At 38.6% G+C, this 17,757-nt stretch overlaps 1 protein-coding gene across 1 annotated transcript; it reads right to left on the minus strand.

Moving 5' to 3' along the window:
* Positions 1-1,367: 1,367 nt before the first annotated feature.
* TAB3 (TGF-beta activated kinase 1/MAP3K7 binding protein 3) lies at positions 1,368-17,182 on the minus strand. Its single transcript, XM_010189677.1, has 6 exons — positions 17,081-17,182; positions 12,641-14,093; positions 9,300-9,460; positions 6,141-6,234; positions 4,978-5,061; positions 1,368-2,068 (listed from the first exon to the last, which is right to left on the minus strand). Exons 1-6 carry the CDS (start codon positions 17,180-17,182, stop codon positions 1,920-1,922), a joined length of 2,043 nt encoding a protein of 680 aa, XP_010187979.1. The 3' UTR covers positions 1,368-1,919.
* Positions 17,183-17,757: the final 575 nt, after the last annotated feature.

A 17,757-nucleotide genomic window follows, 5' to 3' on the forward strand; every position in this document is an offset into this window, starting at 1 on the left:
TGGTGCACACTGATTGCTGGAGATCTCTTAGCTTATTTAAAATTATGCTGAAGATATAATTAGTGCAAGAACATATTGGAAAATGCCAGATAAAGTATTGGTTCCTCATCTAAGATCACAGTTTGTTATTTTACTGTAATCTTTACAGACTGAAGGGAGAGAAGACACCAGATTGAGCAATGCAGCCAAGATGAGACTTCCTCCACCCACCCCTTACAAACACTGATTTTAAATAAGGATTCAGACACACGATCGATCTACCACAGCTTAACATGTTACCACACATCAAGTGAATTGCGGTAACTGGCCACATGACTGTGGCTGCCATGAGCTATGAACAACTTAAAGTAGTTTAAATATCTTCTGGTAAGGTTTAGGTAGCACATTTTGCCTCACAGGTGCAAAGTCAATTACCATAACTCAGCTGGCGTGCTTGGTTGCGTCTCTGAATCTTGACACGGTTATAGGATAACAATTCAAATGCACTGTACCAGCTTCTGACCAGTACACAAGAACATCCTACTCAGTCGCACAGTTGTGTAACGTAATCATTCAGCTGCCCAAACCCAAGTTTGATTTCACAAGTATTGAGTGCTTTATTCCAGCAACCTGAAGCATTCAAACAAATTGAACATCACCTTTATAATACAGTGTATCATATGCATAAAAGTACCAGTACGATTTCAGTTGCAAGTCTTGTGTTCTTCAACCTACAGCAAATATTTCCTGACCAAAATAAAAAGAACGCAGTGTGTAGTTTTTCAGAATCTGGCATCTCCTATTTTCCACAGGCTGGTTTATTAACAATGTGCAAATAAACCTTTACTGAAGAGCTAATTGATTCACTGTTTTTCAGCTAACTTTGAACTGGGGCACAAAGTACCTTCTGTGCTGTAAACATCATGAACTCTTCACAAACCAGAAGCTGAAAAGGCCTAAGGAGCTGGGTACAAACTCTTCTCACACACAACCATGGCTGAGCAAAAGTCTTCCAAACCAAATTTGGAGTAGTCTGTGTTTGGCATATGTCACTGTGCTGCTACAGAGCACAGGCTTAGAAGATTGTTGTATATAAAAGCATACTTTTAGCTTTGAAACACGACGGCCTAATGAAAGCATGCAGCAGTAGTTTCATTCGTAATACGGCAGAATTTGTTCTTAGTTTATTACCAGTGTTGACACAGCCAGGTGAGCACTGTACAAGCAAAAGGGATTGTAAAAAACTACCTCTGATTAAACTCTCAGTAACGCTCATACGATATCCCATTTAGTCACCTCAGGTTACTATTCCAAACAGCAATTTTTTGTAGACATAAGTTACCCTGAAAAAAAAGCAGCAATTGCAAATACTCATTTCCTTGTTTTTCATATGTTGTAAAATTTCTCATTGCATTTACCTGCCTTCTTTTTCAGTAGCTTACAATCTAGAAGCACAGGGAGCCTTTATTTTCCAGCTAGCTGCGGCCAGGTTAAGTCAGCTCTGGCTCTTCAGTTTTTCTGGTTAAGTGTAACATCTCACACCATTGCTAAGAGTCCTATAATTTCTTTAAAAAAAAAAATAGTTTTGTTGGTTTTTGTTTTTAGAGCCAGTAAGCAGAAGCTATAACCACAGGACTAAACACCAGTAGTTATTTGCTTTCCTGTATACATTCTTCCCAAAATTAATCCTTTTACATTTTCAGGTTTCATTTTCTGCTTTGCTCACTGCAAAGGGATAAGAATGAATTTCACCCTTAATTTACTTATTTTTAGTGTAGCACAAGCAGAAACATCTTAACACATTTCCCCCACCCTTGCAATAATAAGATTGTTAACTGGCAAAGGCTGGGCAGATGAACTGAAAGGTTCCCCGTGTTTCCTTCTCCACAGCTGTTGGCTTGAGAGCCTGTTTTCAACCCAGTGCAGCTCCTTCCTGATTTTCAGGTGTATCGCGGCATTTCACACTGCTCACAGCGATTTAGTGCTGGGTGATTTAGAAAGGTGCAGCTATCACAATTCCATGGAGCCCCTTCAAAGTCTTCATCTCTTGGCTGAGTCCGTGGAGTCTGTTTGGAGCTGTTTTGATGCTCTAAAAGAAGCCAGAGGAAAACATTTTTTCTTATTTCAGAAGAGAAGGATGATAGCCAAGACCACACCACTGGTTTGTCACCTCATTAAACATTCTATCTTAAAATCTGTGCAGAAACATTTCCACTTTGGTAACAGTAAAGGTCTTTTGCTAAAGCACTTCTAATTCAGTTTGTGAAATCTGAGTATTTAAAGTATTTCACTTCTGTAAAGTCACTTAGCCATACTACATTAAAAACAAAAAGTGCAGTCACCACTGTTAGGTCACTGATACTGCTACAGGTTTAATAGCTTAAAACACACCGAATTTTTGTTACTGACACTGCAACACTATCCTGTTAAGGAATGACTTCACAGGTTTGTGTACAGCAGTTACCAAATTCTAAATTCCAATAACCCTACTTTACCTGGAGTGAAAGACTACTACTAAATTAGTTCCTTCAAATGGTCTAACGGATGATATCTCCACATCTTTTTCTAGCATTTATTCAGGCAGAAGAAAATACAATATAAAAATAAAATGGTAAACATGTTTCAAAACAAGATGATTGTTGTTCTTCCTCATGGCTTTGCAGCAGGAAATGTGTCTAAGTAGCAGCACTTAAGTCTGTTTTCATTCCTAAAATCAGCACGTACGCAAGTCATACATTAGGTATTAACCCACAGAAAGACTCGGTTTTCTGGCGTCTCCTACTACCAACTTCAAGACCTCAGGTTATCCAGTAAAAGTGACAAATGCTTGTAGGATATGGAAACACGTTTTACAAAATGTTAATATTCGAAACACCATTAGCACGCATACCTAGAATTTGTTTAAGATACCCATCTGCTAAACAAACACCTCTAGAACAGCTTAATTAAAGGAGAACTTATGGCATATAAAAGGACTGCAATTTCTAATTCAAATTGTTGTCATCTGTTAAGATATCTAGCAGATGGCTGATGACAAAGTTAGTGCAAATAGCACTTTGGTTTGTCTTCGGAGACATACTTAAAGGAAATAAAAGTAACCTCCTTGCTCAGATGTAAACCCTCTTCAGTCCAGAAGTTGCACAGTCATACAAACAGTGCTTGGCCTCAACAGATTCCTTCTAAGCAAGCAGTGTGTGCACCAGACTGCATGCATGTTGACTAGCCAGATGGCAGCACAGAGCAACCCCTTGTCTGCCCACACCTGCCTTTCTGCCTATGCCTTCTTCAACAGCTGAATATTAAGGAAACAGATTTTTTTTTTAAGGAAAAAAAAAAATATTTTGAGGACTCCGTGTTAAATGCCAAGCTCAGAATACAGACAAAACCAGGAAGCTAGTCATAAAAGTTGTAAAATACTTACAAGACACTATCTTTCCTACTGCCAAATAGAATCACTTATTTCATGCAAATTTTGCCCATTATGTTGCTTTGAAATAATAAAACAAATAGGCTACTGTAGTTAAGAGAATCTCTTCAAGCATCATGAAGTAGCAGTGCCTTAAACTAACCACATGACCACTGCAATTTAACATGAATCAAGGCAGCTGCCTTCATGCCACTGCTCACCTGCTGCTACCGTCTTTCCTGGACAATACCACCTATGCAGGGGAACACATCCCAGTATTGAGTGTTTTATGAACCACGAGCAGTAGTTCTAAGCATTTCATTATACTGAAGGGTAAAAGACTTGTTTCAAAAGAGGAGGAGAAAATTCCCATGCATGAATTCAAAATTCAACTGCAAAAACCACTGTGAAGTGCTAGATGCAGCAACTAGAATTTATTTACAAAATTTGGATTTTCAAGAGATTATATGATTATTGATTCAGAAGAGTGACTTCTTTTCCACTAATAATTTCAGTATATGCTAGTTACAGTAAGAGGAGACACAATATTGTAAAATTTATCACACAATCTTTTCAGAGGAAAGACCTCTGTTTTCTCTGTATCAGAGCACAGGATCCCAGACTGGCTATTTCAGCAGAAAGATAAGTGTTTAAAAAGTTCCACTAACATCTGAAACCATTCTGTTAACAGATTTCAGAGAGTAAACAAAAAAAAACACAAAAAAAACAAAAGTCCAAAAATACCTGACACGAAAGGCAGGATTCTGCTCCAAAACCACCACCAAAGGTAGCAGAGTTCAGAGGCCTGCTGAGCTACACTCTGGGATGTACTGACTGCATCTCCACTGGGCAAAAAGTGAGACTAAATACATAGCTCCTGTGCTTACATAAAACTTAAGTGTCCTAAGCTGGATATGAATCCTAGATACTATACAGCTAGCACAGAAAATTTTAGAAACCATTAATGAACTTGTACAAGTGGGACAGTGTTAACACTTTAGACCAATGTGCTCTGTCTTGGTCCTTAAAATGACTGAAGCTCTTGCTGCACTAAAACTTCAGAGCTACTCTGAAATTCAAACTCTGCACAAAAAATAGTTAAAGTGTTACCAGTCAAGTTAACATAGAATTAAGAATAAAAATGCAAATTTTAAAAAGCTGCTGTGACCAACTGAACTTGCATAGAAGTTCCCAACTAAACTATAAAACCCTAAAAACACATATTAGAAGACAGCTAAACAAGCTTGATGTAGAGCTTTTAACCTAGAAGTATTTATAAAAAAACCAAACCCATAATTAGGAAGCTCAAGTTAACACATAAAAGTCTGTATACTTTCAACTCTTTTTCTAATAGTGAGTAACAGTATTTACAAATAACATTAACAGAACATTGATTTGCAGCAACCTGCCTGAGGAAAACAAGTTGTAGCCAGGATTACTGCACTTATGTAAAAATAGCTATCTTGGTTTATATAGAGAAAAGTTACAATAATTAGAATAGCTTCCTGTCAACACAGACTTTTTTTTAAAAAGGGAAATAAAAAGCTTTCACAATGCAGATTAGGTAGCCTGATTCTTGTTTGTTGACCTACCCTTTTTATATGGCTTTGGTGGCACAACAGGACCAGGCTCTATGTTATCATAGAAGTTACATGTAGCTTTCGGATCAAAGTTCCCTGTCAGGAAAGAAAAGAAAGTGTAACTCAGAAATTATTCACATGCCTGTACCCATGATGTGAACATCTGGAGGCTTCAGATTTTATACATCTTTTTATTATGACATTATATATTAGCTTTTCTCTGAGTAGTCTTTTGTCAGGTGTTTTCAGGTTTGTGTAGATATTACCAAATATTAACAGGCTAATCCCATATTGAAGAATCACCTCCAGTTCAGTGTTGTGTATTGCTTTAAAAATATGTGAAAACAGAAATCTTTCTGTAGAAGACATTATTGGTAAAAAAAAGCAGGACTATGCATATTCTAATCTGTTTTACTGTATTTATATAATTTCTGTTGCACGAGAAATTTTTCCTAATTCCAATCTAAACCTCCCCTGGCACAACTTGAGGATACTTCCTCTTGTTCTATCACTTGTTGCTTGGAAGAAGAGATCAACACCCACCTTGCTAGAAACTTCTTTCAGGTAGTTGTACAGAGTGATAATGTCTCCCCCTCAGCCTCCTTTTTTCCAGATTAAACAATCCCAGTTTCCTCAGCCGCTCCTCACAAGACTTGTGCTCTAGACCCCTCACCAGCCTCACTGTCCTTCTCTGGACGCACTCCAGCTTCTTGTAGTGAGGGCCCAAAACTGAACACACTATTCAAGGTGTGGCCTCAACAGTGCTGCGTGCATTAGGACAATCACGTCCCTACTCCTGCTGGCCACACTATTCTTGATACAGATCAGGATGCTAATAGCTTTCTTGACCACTTGGGCACACTGCTGACTCATGTTCAGCTTGGCTGCCAACCAACACCTCCAAATCCTTTTCAGTTGGGCAGCTTTCCAGCCACTCATCCCCAAGCCTGTAGCATTGCACGGTGTTGTTTTGTGACCCAAGTGCAGGACCCAGCACTTGGCCTTGTTGTACCTCATATAATCAGCCTCAGCCCATCAATCCAGCCTGTCCAAATCCCTCTGCAGAGCCTTCTTGCCCTCAAGCAGATCAACACTCCTGCTCAACTTCTTATTGTCTGCAACACTCCCACCCATATTTAAATAATGTTTAAAAAAAAACCCTATCAATTCCATACCTCTAGATTGAAGGAGATCAACTTCTTTCAGTGTACAGTCTACATTTATTTGGAGCTGTCTGTTGAGGCTTCTCAATCTGGTCATTTCCTCAGGCTAGAAAGAAACAACCCAAAATAGTAATTGTGGGAAAGTCAACATCTTACCTGACATAGAAATAATATTGCTATATCTTTCTTAACAGCTTTATTAGAAACTGAATATAGATAAGGCACTGAAAAAAAAAAAGACAAGATTCCCACTCCCTCTATCCAATTTATCCCTTAATAAACATTCTTCTATTGACATTTGAGGAGGAAAACAAGTCAACAAAAATGAACAAGTTACTTAATATTAAAATTCATTAGTAAGAAGACACAGCTGAGCTCGTTTATAAAACCATACACCATAATATTCTATATAAATTGATGACTTGCTACATGAGCTTACAACAAGATGATCAGGAAACAGAATATGAGCTGCAGTTCACATTAAGTATTACTTGATTATAACTGAATAAGTTCAAAGTTTATCTATTTGCATCACCCCAAGGAGCTCCAACATGCCAAACCTTCCAGCTCAGTATATTTACACTGCTCAATGCTGCAAGACATGAATTATTCTTAACAGAATAATAAGTTATTTAAGTCCATACATTTGCATATCATTAACAAACCCCAAATTACTGGAATGCAAAGTGTTCTTAATGCTAGCAGCAGTGATTTTTAACATGTATGCAGAAATAACTATCCTATGCTGGGAGACATTCCAGCACCACAGACAGTCACAAAATCACAGAATGTCTGATGTTGGAAGGGACCTCTGGAGGTCATCTGGACCAACCCCTCTGCCCATACAGCAGGTTGCTTTTGAGTATCTCCAATGACAAAGAGTCCACAACTGCTCTGGACAACTGGTGTCAGTCCTCAGTCGTCTGCACAGTAAAAGAAGTGGATCCTGATGTCCACAAGGACTCTCCCGTGTTTCAGTTTGTGCTCATTGCCTCTGGTGCTGTCACTGGGCACCAGTAGAAAGAGCCTGGCTCTGTCCTCTGCATCCTCCCTTCAGATATTCATATACATTGATGAGATCCTCCTGAGCCTCCTCTTCTCCAGGCTGAACACGCCTAGCTCTCTCAGCCTATCCCCACAGGAGAGATGCTTAATCATCTTTGTGGCCCTTCACTGGATTCTTCAGTATGACGATGTTTCTTTCTTGTACTGGGAGCCCACTCATGGACACCATAATCCCAAGTGTAGCCTCACCAATGCTGAAAAAAGGGGAAGGGTAACCTCTCTCTCCTTCTTGGCAAGACTTCTAATGCAGCCCAAGATATCATTAGTCTTCTTTGCCACATTGCTGCCTCATAATCAGCTTGGTCTCCACCAGGACCACCAGGGCCTTTTCTGCAAAACTGCTTTCCAAGCTAGTTGCCCCCTGGCTTGTACTGGTGCATGGGGTTGTTCCTCCCCAGGTGCAGGACTCAGTACTTCCCTTCACTGAATGGCATGAGGTTCCTGTCAGCCCCTTTCTCCAGCTTGCTGAGGTCCCTCTGAATGGCAGCATAATTCTCCCCGTTTTGTGTCATCAGTAAATGTGCTGAGGGTACACTTTGTCTCATCATTCTGACCATTAAGGGAGATGTTAAACAGGATCAGATCCAGTATTGAATCCTGCAGCACACCACTAGTGTGGCCTCCAACCAGACTTTTTGCCACTGATGACCACACTCTTGGTCTGGTTGTTCAGCCAGTTTTCAATCCACCTCACTGTCTGCTTATCCAACCCATATGTCATCAGCTTCTCTGTAAAGATCTTACAGGAGATAATGTAGAAAGCCTTACTGAAGTCTAGGTAGACAACAGCTGCTGCTCTCCCTTTGTCTACCAGGACAGTCTTTTCATCCTAGAATTTTATCAGATTGGTCAAGCTTGACTTCCCCTTGGTGAATCTATGCTGACTACTGCTGATAACTTTCTTCTCCTTCATGTGCCTGGAAATGGTCTCCAGGATCAGTTGCTCCATCACTTTCCCAGGGATCAAAGTGAGGCTGACCAGTCTATTGTACCCTGCATCCTCCTTGAAGACAGGAGTGACATTTACTCTCCTCTAGTCCTCGTGCACTTCTCCCAAACACCATGACCAATCAAAGATTGCCTAGAGTGGCCTTGCAGTGACATCTGCCAGCTCCCTCAGCACTCCTGGGTGCATCCCATCCAGGACCATGAACTCAACTATGTTGCTTTGCTTAAGTATTCCCTGACCCTGATTCCACCAAGGGTATATCTTCCTTGCTGCAGACTTTTCCCAGGGTCTCTGGGACTCAGGATTCCTGAAGGTCTGGTAAAAACCGAGGCAAAGGCGACATTTATTACCTCAACCTCTTCCATGTCCTATGTAACTGAGTCTCATTGAGCAATGGGCCCACATTTTCACCAGCCTTTCTTTTCTCACCTTTGTACCAATAGAAGCCCTTCTTTCTGTCTTTGACACCTCATGCCAGATTCAACTCTAGTTGGCCTTTGCCTTTCCTAACCTCATCCTTGCACACTTGGCTCTGTATTCCTCACAGAACATACCTGCCAAATGCTGCCCTGAGACAGGTGAAAAATATAGCAGCTACACTAGTGAAGTAGCCAACAGTCCCTACTGTGCCTTCCAGCATACATCCATGTGCATTGTTTACATCAACACAGTAAGTCTGAACTGATTTGGAAAACAATCGCTCAAAGCAGAATTTATTTTTCAGTCAGATGAATTCTCTTATCAGAGCCATACAAATATTTGGGCTAGGGTCACTTGCAGGTGAAAGTCACACAGAGAGGAAGAATCACCTCAAAAGAGGAGAGAGGTGCCAACTATTTGAGCCAACATCACCGCCGAAAAGTTACTCGGCACACTTTTCTATGTTGTAGGGAAGCAACTATCTATTCAGTTCTGTGATCCAGAAAAGCAAATGTGCACAAGTTTCAGAAATTCTATTGTGAACTCTAAGAAAGTTGGACACGTATCTATCAGTTACTTAAATTATAAGAATTGGCTTACAAGCCAAGAACTTACAAAAAAATTTCCAAAGACTGAAGATTTTATACCTCAAAATATTTTTAAGTGTAATACTTTTGTTCATGAAAACACAAAAAATAAATTTGTATCTTGAATTAAAATACTAACAAATTGCTTACTGTTGGAATTGCAGTTGTACAGCTAACTCTCCGAAGCCGCCTCTGCATTAGATCATGCTCCATACCATTGACTTCGGATTTCAGGCGTTCCAGCTCTTCTTTCTCAAGCTTCAGTTCCTTTGCTAATCTCTCCATCCTTGCTCGTTGATGTAACAGCAAGGCTAATGTTTTACATGGAAGAAATAGTTACTAACACACAAAAACCTGGAAAACCGAATTCTTAACGTATGTGTAAGATTCATGAGTGACCTTTCTGGGAAAAAAAAGTGATCATAAACATGCAGCCAAATATCAGTGTGAAGATGCTTTCATGCCAAATGAACTACAATTCAGAACAAGGTTCTTCCAGAATAAAAACACATTTTAGACAATAACTTGAAGTTGATATTACCATTTCGGTCAAAGCTTCTTTTTTTGCATTTGGTCTTTCTCGTCTCAAAATTACAAAGGCACCTGTACAAGGAGACAGCTTCTCAGGATGAAACAGTAACCTAGTTATATTAATACTGTACTGACAAAAAAAATAAATACCAGGGGTAAGATCAGAAAGTAAGACACGCTTCATATCTGCTGCTCAATAGCAGCTGACACACTAGCCTTAAGACATTAGCCAAATGTCAGCCCTGAATTGGTTTTTTTCATTGCTATTACAGATTATGCAATAATAACTTTAAGTTGTCTTAGCTTTTCAGAGAGTACTGTAATTCTCAATATTATAAGTTCCCCAATGCTCAAAGGCAAAACTATAGAACTTCAATAAAACAGACTAGAGAATTGAGAAAATAAAAAGTGTGGGGAGCTCAGGTGCTTCAGTCTTTAATTCTCCAATAGAGCTGATTCACTCTCCTCTAACCTCTTTCTGCTGTTAATCCTTCTCTCATATTTTTGTCATGGTACTTAAATTTATGACTCTCAGTCAGAAGCTGATGTTGGGCTCCCAGAGCAGACAAAGAAAGAATTCTGACTAGCTAGAAAAGAATATTCAGCTTCTGCAGGAAGACTGTTTCTAAGTATTTCATCATGATGCAAAACGGGCCAAGTTAATTAGTGTGATGCTTAGCACTTTCTGTTCTGGCTGTTTTTACCTGATTAAAGTCTACCAGGACACAGAAAAATGAGAGAAATTTGCTGTGGGTATTCAGATAAGCACGCTGCTCGTATAACAATGTTCCAAGCAAACCATTCAAATGTATGAAGGTGTTGCAGAATCTGCAAAATGTTATTTCATACAAAGCATCAGCCAGCACCTGTCCTTTTCATTACCTCTATCCAACAGGGGTAAAAAAAAACCCACAAAGTATCTCAAGAATATTTGCATACTACCTAAAAAAAAAAAGTTAGAAAAACAAGCAACAATATGACACAGCTTAATGTGGGAGGATTAAAAAAAGTCAGAAGCATAAAAATGACAGTGGTTTTTATCAGAAGTCAGTTTGCGATGCAAAAATGTAGCAAAACACTTTGGATTCTGTATGGATACATCAATTCACAGCCAAAGAAAAGACATTGAAAATCCTACTCAAGAATAACATCAGATCTTTTAATAATACAGGCACCAGTATTACTGAACAAAATTGTTCTCTACTTTTTGACGTAGCCTAAGTCATGCAAGTAGAGTTTATGAAATTTAAAAAAAAATAAAAGTACAGATACCAGGCTGTATGACTTTCCATTATTACTATCAAACCTTGTCTTTATGTGACTCCTCCAAATTAACATCTGATATGACTACATTAAATAGCTTTGCATTATACGCTAGTACAACTCATCAAACATGACTCATGCTACAAAGAAACAGTAGAAGTTCAGACACCGGAATGGATTTTTGGTAACACTTTTCACAATGGTTCACATTCAAAAGAAAATTAAACTTGTTCCCTACATTAAGCTGTTAACTATACTCTTCTTCCGGACTCCTTTTTGGTAGTAAAGAATGTAACATTTATTCTTCTCCAATTTATTTCTATCAGGAGTTCAGAGTGCAGCAATACTAAAAGTTATAATAAAGTCCCAGCTGCGGTAGGTATTGCCACAAAAGCAGATGCTCCAAAAAGCATATACGAGCTAGTTTTATTGGTTCTGTTTTCAAAATACACAAATCTCATCGAAGATACAAAGGCAAAACCAGTTTTCCACATTTCAGAACGTTTTTCTCAGTGATGTGAAGCCACTTATAGTTTTCTCATGTGCCTGGCAATCTTTAATGAAGCTGTAATAAACAGGAACACTACCAAACAAAGCGTAGGGCCTAGGAGTTACACACCTACTGGTGTCCGTACCCTCTAAATAACATTTCTAATTGGGTCTAGCAGGTACAGAACTGCTCCTTGTCAATGAGTTAAAACAACTTGAAAGACACAAAGCAAACTAAGGAATCAAGAACTACAGGGCAGCGTTATAACCATTATTTCAGCACTTGAAAGTGAAAGGAAGACTCGAAGGAGCAATGCAGGAACAGACTCTTTTCTAAACACAAATGCGAAAACAAAGCACATTCTTTAATTGCTTTAACTCTTCAATTGCTGCTGATTATCATTCTGCCATTACCTCAAATGATTGGTTTGAATGCTTGCAGATCGATTAATTTGTTCAATTTTAAATGTTTCAAATCTATAAAGCAGATTACTCTGAGAAAAGTAGTTTTCAGCTGAAGGTTAGATTTCATCCTTTTTTTCTAAGCATTATGACTATGTTCCATTGCTATCCAGCAGAACACACATCCTAAAATCCGTCTACCAATCTCTTCCTCCTCTTTGAAAATTTTAAGTGGAAAAAGTGAACTTTTGATTAAGTTCTTAATGATAATTATTTTAATATCTTTCAAAACAGAAAATTACTTGTACTGATACACAAAGTAGTGTTAGCTGCAATCCTACCTGTCTCTACTCTTTCACTTAATACTCTTCAATCCAAAGCAAATAAATTGGATTCAAATTCCCTGCAGAAGTTAGTGCTTCAGGTTTTATAAAGCACCCGAGTAGGGAACAGATACAAAAAATAGTGAAATCCCCATGTAGATTTATTACACAGTTCAATGCAGAATTTACAAACCCAACACACAGAGTATGAACAAACCAATTTACTCTTACTAACCACAGTGTTTTCTTTTAAGAAAGTCCCCTAACACCAATGGTATAGCAACTTTAAGAACCTCAAAAATTCTTCAAGTATTAGACTGAATTTGGCAATTTTTTAAAAAAATCAGAACTTTCTCATTCAATGCCTATTGGTGCAATTTCTATTATTCTCTGTACAGGTTCAAAAATTCTCACTTAGTAAGCAGCAAATTTAAGATGAAAATGCATTTAGCAATAATACAATTTACAGCGTGAAACATTTACCTTGAGTGTAAGCATAGTCATCTGATCCAGAACTAGAACTTCTCTGATACTTATGGCTTCCTTTTTCTCCTCCAGATCCTGGGATTACAGAAATAGGCTGAATAGGTTCTGGTGCTGCAGAACGCTCTTCTTGGTCCACTAAATTTAAAAGATTCTCAGTCGGTGCTCGACCTACTGTGATTTTAAAAATGGTTGGGTTTGGCTGAGATACCATTACCCGAGGAGACTGTGTTGGTGCACCTGTAGGTCCAGTTGGTTGAGTGTAGGTAATATATACTGGATTAACACTAAATGGAGGTTTGGGTTGACCCGACATACCTCTTGATGGAGAGCTTGAAGGAGGAGTAGTGGGTGCATACAGCGGGTGCTGGTTTCGTTGAGATGGTTGATTACTTATTGGTGAAGGGCTTCTGTTCATTGCAGTCCCAGGTCTTTGTGGTGGCTCAACTGTAATTTCTATTTTATTCATGGAACCTTTGGATAAACTAGGTCCGGCAAAAGGAGGAAGATACGATACAGAGTGACTGCCTTGTTTTTGAAAAGTCTGGGATGCTTGCTGATATGGATGAGGTGGGACAGTTGAAGGACTAGGAGGCATGAAAACATGAGAACTCTGGTGACTCAACTGAGGAGGCTGAACTTGGTGTTGAGGAGAGCCAAAGGGAGAGGGACACTGGGATGCCGGGGGTGATCGAAAAGCTGACTGAGGGATCTGAGGTTGTTTAGGAGAATACTGAGAAGGTTGGTAGTTCTGTTGATGTGGATACACAGGTAGAGGACGGGGAGTATAATGTGGAACTGGGCCTTGTGGCGATGAATGCCACTGTGTATTCTGAGGAGTCTGTCGTCCTGAAGAACTTTGAGATGTTTGTCTTATATAAATAGAGCCAGGAGTCCCATAAAGATTGCTCGGAATCTGTGGAAGAATTTGTAGAGCTCTGGGTACACTCTGTCCAGAGGGGAGGTTTTGAGATACTGTAACAGTAATGGGATTTGTACTGTACCGAGGTATGTGCATATACGTGGGAGGAGGGCCTTGCATAGCAGACGTGTTCATTCCTGGTTGTATGGAAGATGGCTGTGGAGGTGGCTGTGGAGGAGGAGTAGCTGCATTTCTATTCTGGTCATTCATGAAAAATGGATTGTAACTAGGAGAAGCTGCCACAACAGCGGGAGCAGAATGTGGTTCTTGAACTAAGCATATCAGCTGTTTACCTGCTGTGCGTTGTGGATCAATATGTCCATCACTTGAACTGTGTACCAGTGTACGACCACCATTAAGTTGAGCTCCATCCCCTGCATGATAGCTGGTATGAGGATGAATACCCAGATTAATGTGCAAAAGGCTATTTCTATTCATTCTGGTGTCATCAGGGCTATGGTACTCCATATATAAGTATTTGTTGCTCTCCTGTGCAAGGGCTCGACAACAGGCATCTAGATTGTTGTTGTTCTAGGAGTAAGAATGGACAACGATTACTATCAAGTAGCAAAAAAAAAAGCCGCTGCTCAGTGTTCAACAAGCATTAAACTAAAGCTGCAATCGAGCCTAGCTCGGTAACTAGGGATAACACTTCACAGACAAATTCTGAAGCAAAGGTAATACCTACTAAGTCATAGCATGCAAGTAGTAAATAGCTCACACTGCATCTAGCAAAATGCTATGGTAACACTAGCAACAGTACTGAAATAGCTATATAATGAAAAAATCAAGTCCAGTTTTGGAGAAAGCAATGGTTAGTATCCTTGGCTCTTCTGCAAGGAACAGTTATGTACAATTAACTATTTCTAATAACAGCACAAATCTAATTAAACGAGATCAAAAATACAAACGGGAAATTCAAAATAAAAATGCAGATGACATGTTAATGTTTACATGAGAGTTTACTGTTTTCACCTTTATTTTACTGTTTACCTGAGTATTTCTCTTTATCTGAAAGTTTAAAAGCCCAACATTTCAAATCAGCTTCTCTTGGTAGAACAGAATTTAGTGTCTTAAATATGAAGTCACCGTTAAGTACTGCTTGAAAAAGTACTGGCAATTCCACAGAGCACCTTATAATTCTGACATAATTTCAACTGCCTCTAAGAATTTCAGGCTCAGGGTTAAAAAAAGGTTTATTCATACATCAGTGAGGAAACCAAATAACCCCTGTAAATGCTTGATTTGTTTTGTGCCAGAACACTAAATTATGAATCAAATCAAAAGTATAATGAGGAACTCCCCTTCCTTCTCCACTCATTTTAGCTGAATCTAGTCTTGTTAAAACAATGATCGCTTTTCCAAAAGAGAAAAGTCACTAGAAAGCATTCCAGATTGTGAATTTGTTATTTTTTTTCCTTTTAGTTCCTCATACAACAGCCTGTATCAGCTGTGGTTCAGTATCTAATTTAAGCAGTAGCTAAAGAAAAAAAAAATCAGTTTAAGTTCAACTACATCTGGCCATCAGCACCCTAACTTTGTTATATGTGATCCAAGACTGGTACCTTCTGTGACATACAGCATCTCCTACCAGAACAAGTGTGTACACATTCATATATACACATATACACCACCGTCTTTCTTAGCGTGCCAAGATTACCATTCTAAGGAATATGCATTAATAATGGTTTCACTCCTATTTTAAACATGATCACTATATAAAATTTGTATACATATTAATACTCATGTGGCCTCACAATACAAATTCCAACATCCTATCCATTGGTTGAAAAGTCACAGTTACATTTCTTTTCTACAGTACCGATACTTAAGACAGTCTGAATACTAAAGTAAAGATGACCTTCCCAAAATTTCATACAATTTCACTGTCAGATGAACACAGATATTCAGTATCTTCTCAGATGAAGACTTACTCCTGAACATGACAAAAGATTAATTACGATTACTTAATTATGTACAGCTTTGACTCTAAGGACACTCCTCCCCAGCTACTTCCCCTTCATGCCAAGCTCCCCTTCTAGACCTCAGTGGTCAACGGGAATATTCGGATTTATCACAGAAAAATTTAAAACCAGAACATGCGAGAACCAAGCTTTCTAATAATAACCAGCAACCATAGTGTCAAGAGAGCAGTCTCAAAAAAAGTTAACTGCCACCATCAGGCACTTGCCATCTAAACAGGATGTCATAACGAAAGCCCTCAGCTTCCTTAGGTCACTTCATTAGGGTGGAAATAGAGAGAACATAGAGAAGACAGGCCCTAATCTGATTTTCTCAGAGTATGGAATATATTCAGCACCTCAAAGGACCCTTAATTTTTGATAGGTCCAAAACTCATACTGGGTTAAATGTAGAGCATGTATTGCAAACGGTTAATGGAAATCAGCTCATGTATCTTAAAACAAATATAAAGTGGCTTTGGAAATAAATTCCTCACTTAAAAAAAGGATAGATATTTGCAGTGTAATGTTAACTAGCTATCCAAAACACTTTAATATATAGAACACCATATACTTCTGCAGCATTGAGAGCTCTTTAATTTTATCAGTTTAAAAATGTCTATGACTTAAAACATAGTTTAATAATTAAAATGATAACGTACTTAATAGTACAGAAGAGATGACCATCAGGATAAATAAAACGTTACATTGCAGGGCTTCCCCCACTTTACATTTGTCTGAAAGCAAGTCATTTGCATTTGTATGGTTTAGAAGACACACAGTGCAAAAATTACAGCGACAGTTATAAGCAAACTGTTCTGGCAGGGACAGGTAGGATGCAAACACAACTTTGCTACTTTCACATGCAGCAGTTTATCACATTAGGTTCCACCTTAGCCATGGCCATACAAGGCCAAACCACATCTTACGTATTTCTATTCCACTCCTGAATCTTCCCATTAACAGAATGTATTCCCAGTCAACCATGACTTTGAAAAATAATTATGTGCGGTCAGTTATTAAACACTTCCAATTTGTCATTTTAGATGAAGGTGGAAGGAAGAAATGGAAAACAAACAAACAAACAAACCAAATCACCCCAAACAAAAAAACTGACTTAAAAGCAAAGAAGTAAAAATAAACCTTTGGACAGCTGTAGCAAAAAGATGCCAGGAAGACAGAAAAACTTTAGATTCCCAGCTAAGGTCAGTTTCTCATCTTGGAAAAATAAGTCAATGCTGTTAAAATCTCCTCCAGTGTAAGTATTGTATGTAACCACCACCAATAATCATCCCATTAGTCACTTTCCTTATTTCCTGTAGTCACAGGTTGCATAGACAAGGAAGAACAATCAGCAGAAAACCCCTCACAAACACAAGTGAAGAATGATAAAATCTTTGTACATAAATGACAGGACAAAAATGCATGTAGTGGAGTCTTTCACCGTTTCAAAATAAAACCAGAAGAATGAAAATCTGTGCTCCATGTATGCCACTAAAAAGAATTTTCTTACTACAAAAATACAATACACAGACTTTAAAAAACTCTTTACCATACCTGAAGCATGCACTGAGATACCACCCCTTCAGGTATCTCAGGGAAACGTTGTCGGAGATCATGAAGTACCTGCACATCGAGCTGTTGACTGCCCTGCGCCATGCCAGATTGATGATGTTCCAGATTACCAAAAAATGGAAGTCAACAGGCCTTCCAATGATTATGGTCTTCTGAGGCTTCTGGCATTTTCTGTAAGAAAGAAAACACAACCAGTTATCTTTTAGGCCATCACAACAGCTTTTGTCCTTCCCCAGCTGCATGTGTAAAAAAGTTACTGTATCACATTTTCAGAACCAGGTATCAAGAGAGAATGGCTTAGACAAGAGTAGTAGGAATCATCATGTCTCCAATTCCAATATTAAAATATTTAATATATCACACGTATGTCTACATATTTCACTGGAATGTGCTAGTTCAGGTCTTTACACAGTCCCATTGTGGTACCATGTAGGCATAACTTAAATTAATCTGACTTGTATACAATAGAACTGTTAGATATTTACTCCCAGTGAAATTCTGAACAGTTTGTAGAAAAGTCTGAAGTGATCACAAAGCATACACATCTCTTACTTACAGAATGCTAGAAACAAGTCTGGAAAACTAAGTAGCATAATTACCCAAAGATACTCCTCTAGGAATAGAGCTCAAACTCTTTCTTCCTTACATCACTACAAATT

Source organism: Mesitornis unicolor, unplaced genomic scaffold (assembly GCF_000695765.1).
Source record: "Mesitornis unicolor isolate BGI_N332 unplaced genomic scaffold, ASM69576v1 scaffold12850, whole genome shotgun sequence".
Classification (NCBI taxonomy): Eukaryota; Metazoa; Chordata; class Aves; order Mesitornithiformes; family Mesitornithidae; genus Mesitornis; species Mesitornis unicolor.

Excerpts from the sequence above, each read along its gene's own strand:
- TAB3 (XM_010189677.1), bottom strand. The coding sequence starts at position 17,182 with ATGGCGCAGGGCAGTCAACAGCTCGATGTGCAGGTACTTCATGATCTC. Across the intron at positions 6,235-9,299 it reads GTACAACTGCAATTCCAACA|CCTGAGGAAATGACCAGATT; the intron begins GTAAGCAATTTG and ends GTTTCTTTCTAG. Across the intron at positions 5,062-6,140 it reads TGATCTCCTTCAATCTAGAG|GGAACTTTGATCCGAAAGCT; the intron begins GTATGGAATTGA and ends CTTTCCTGACAG.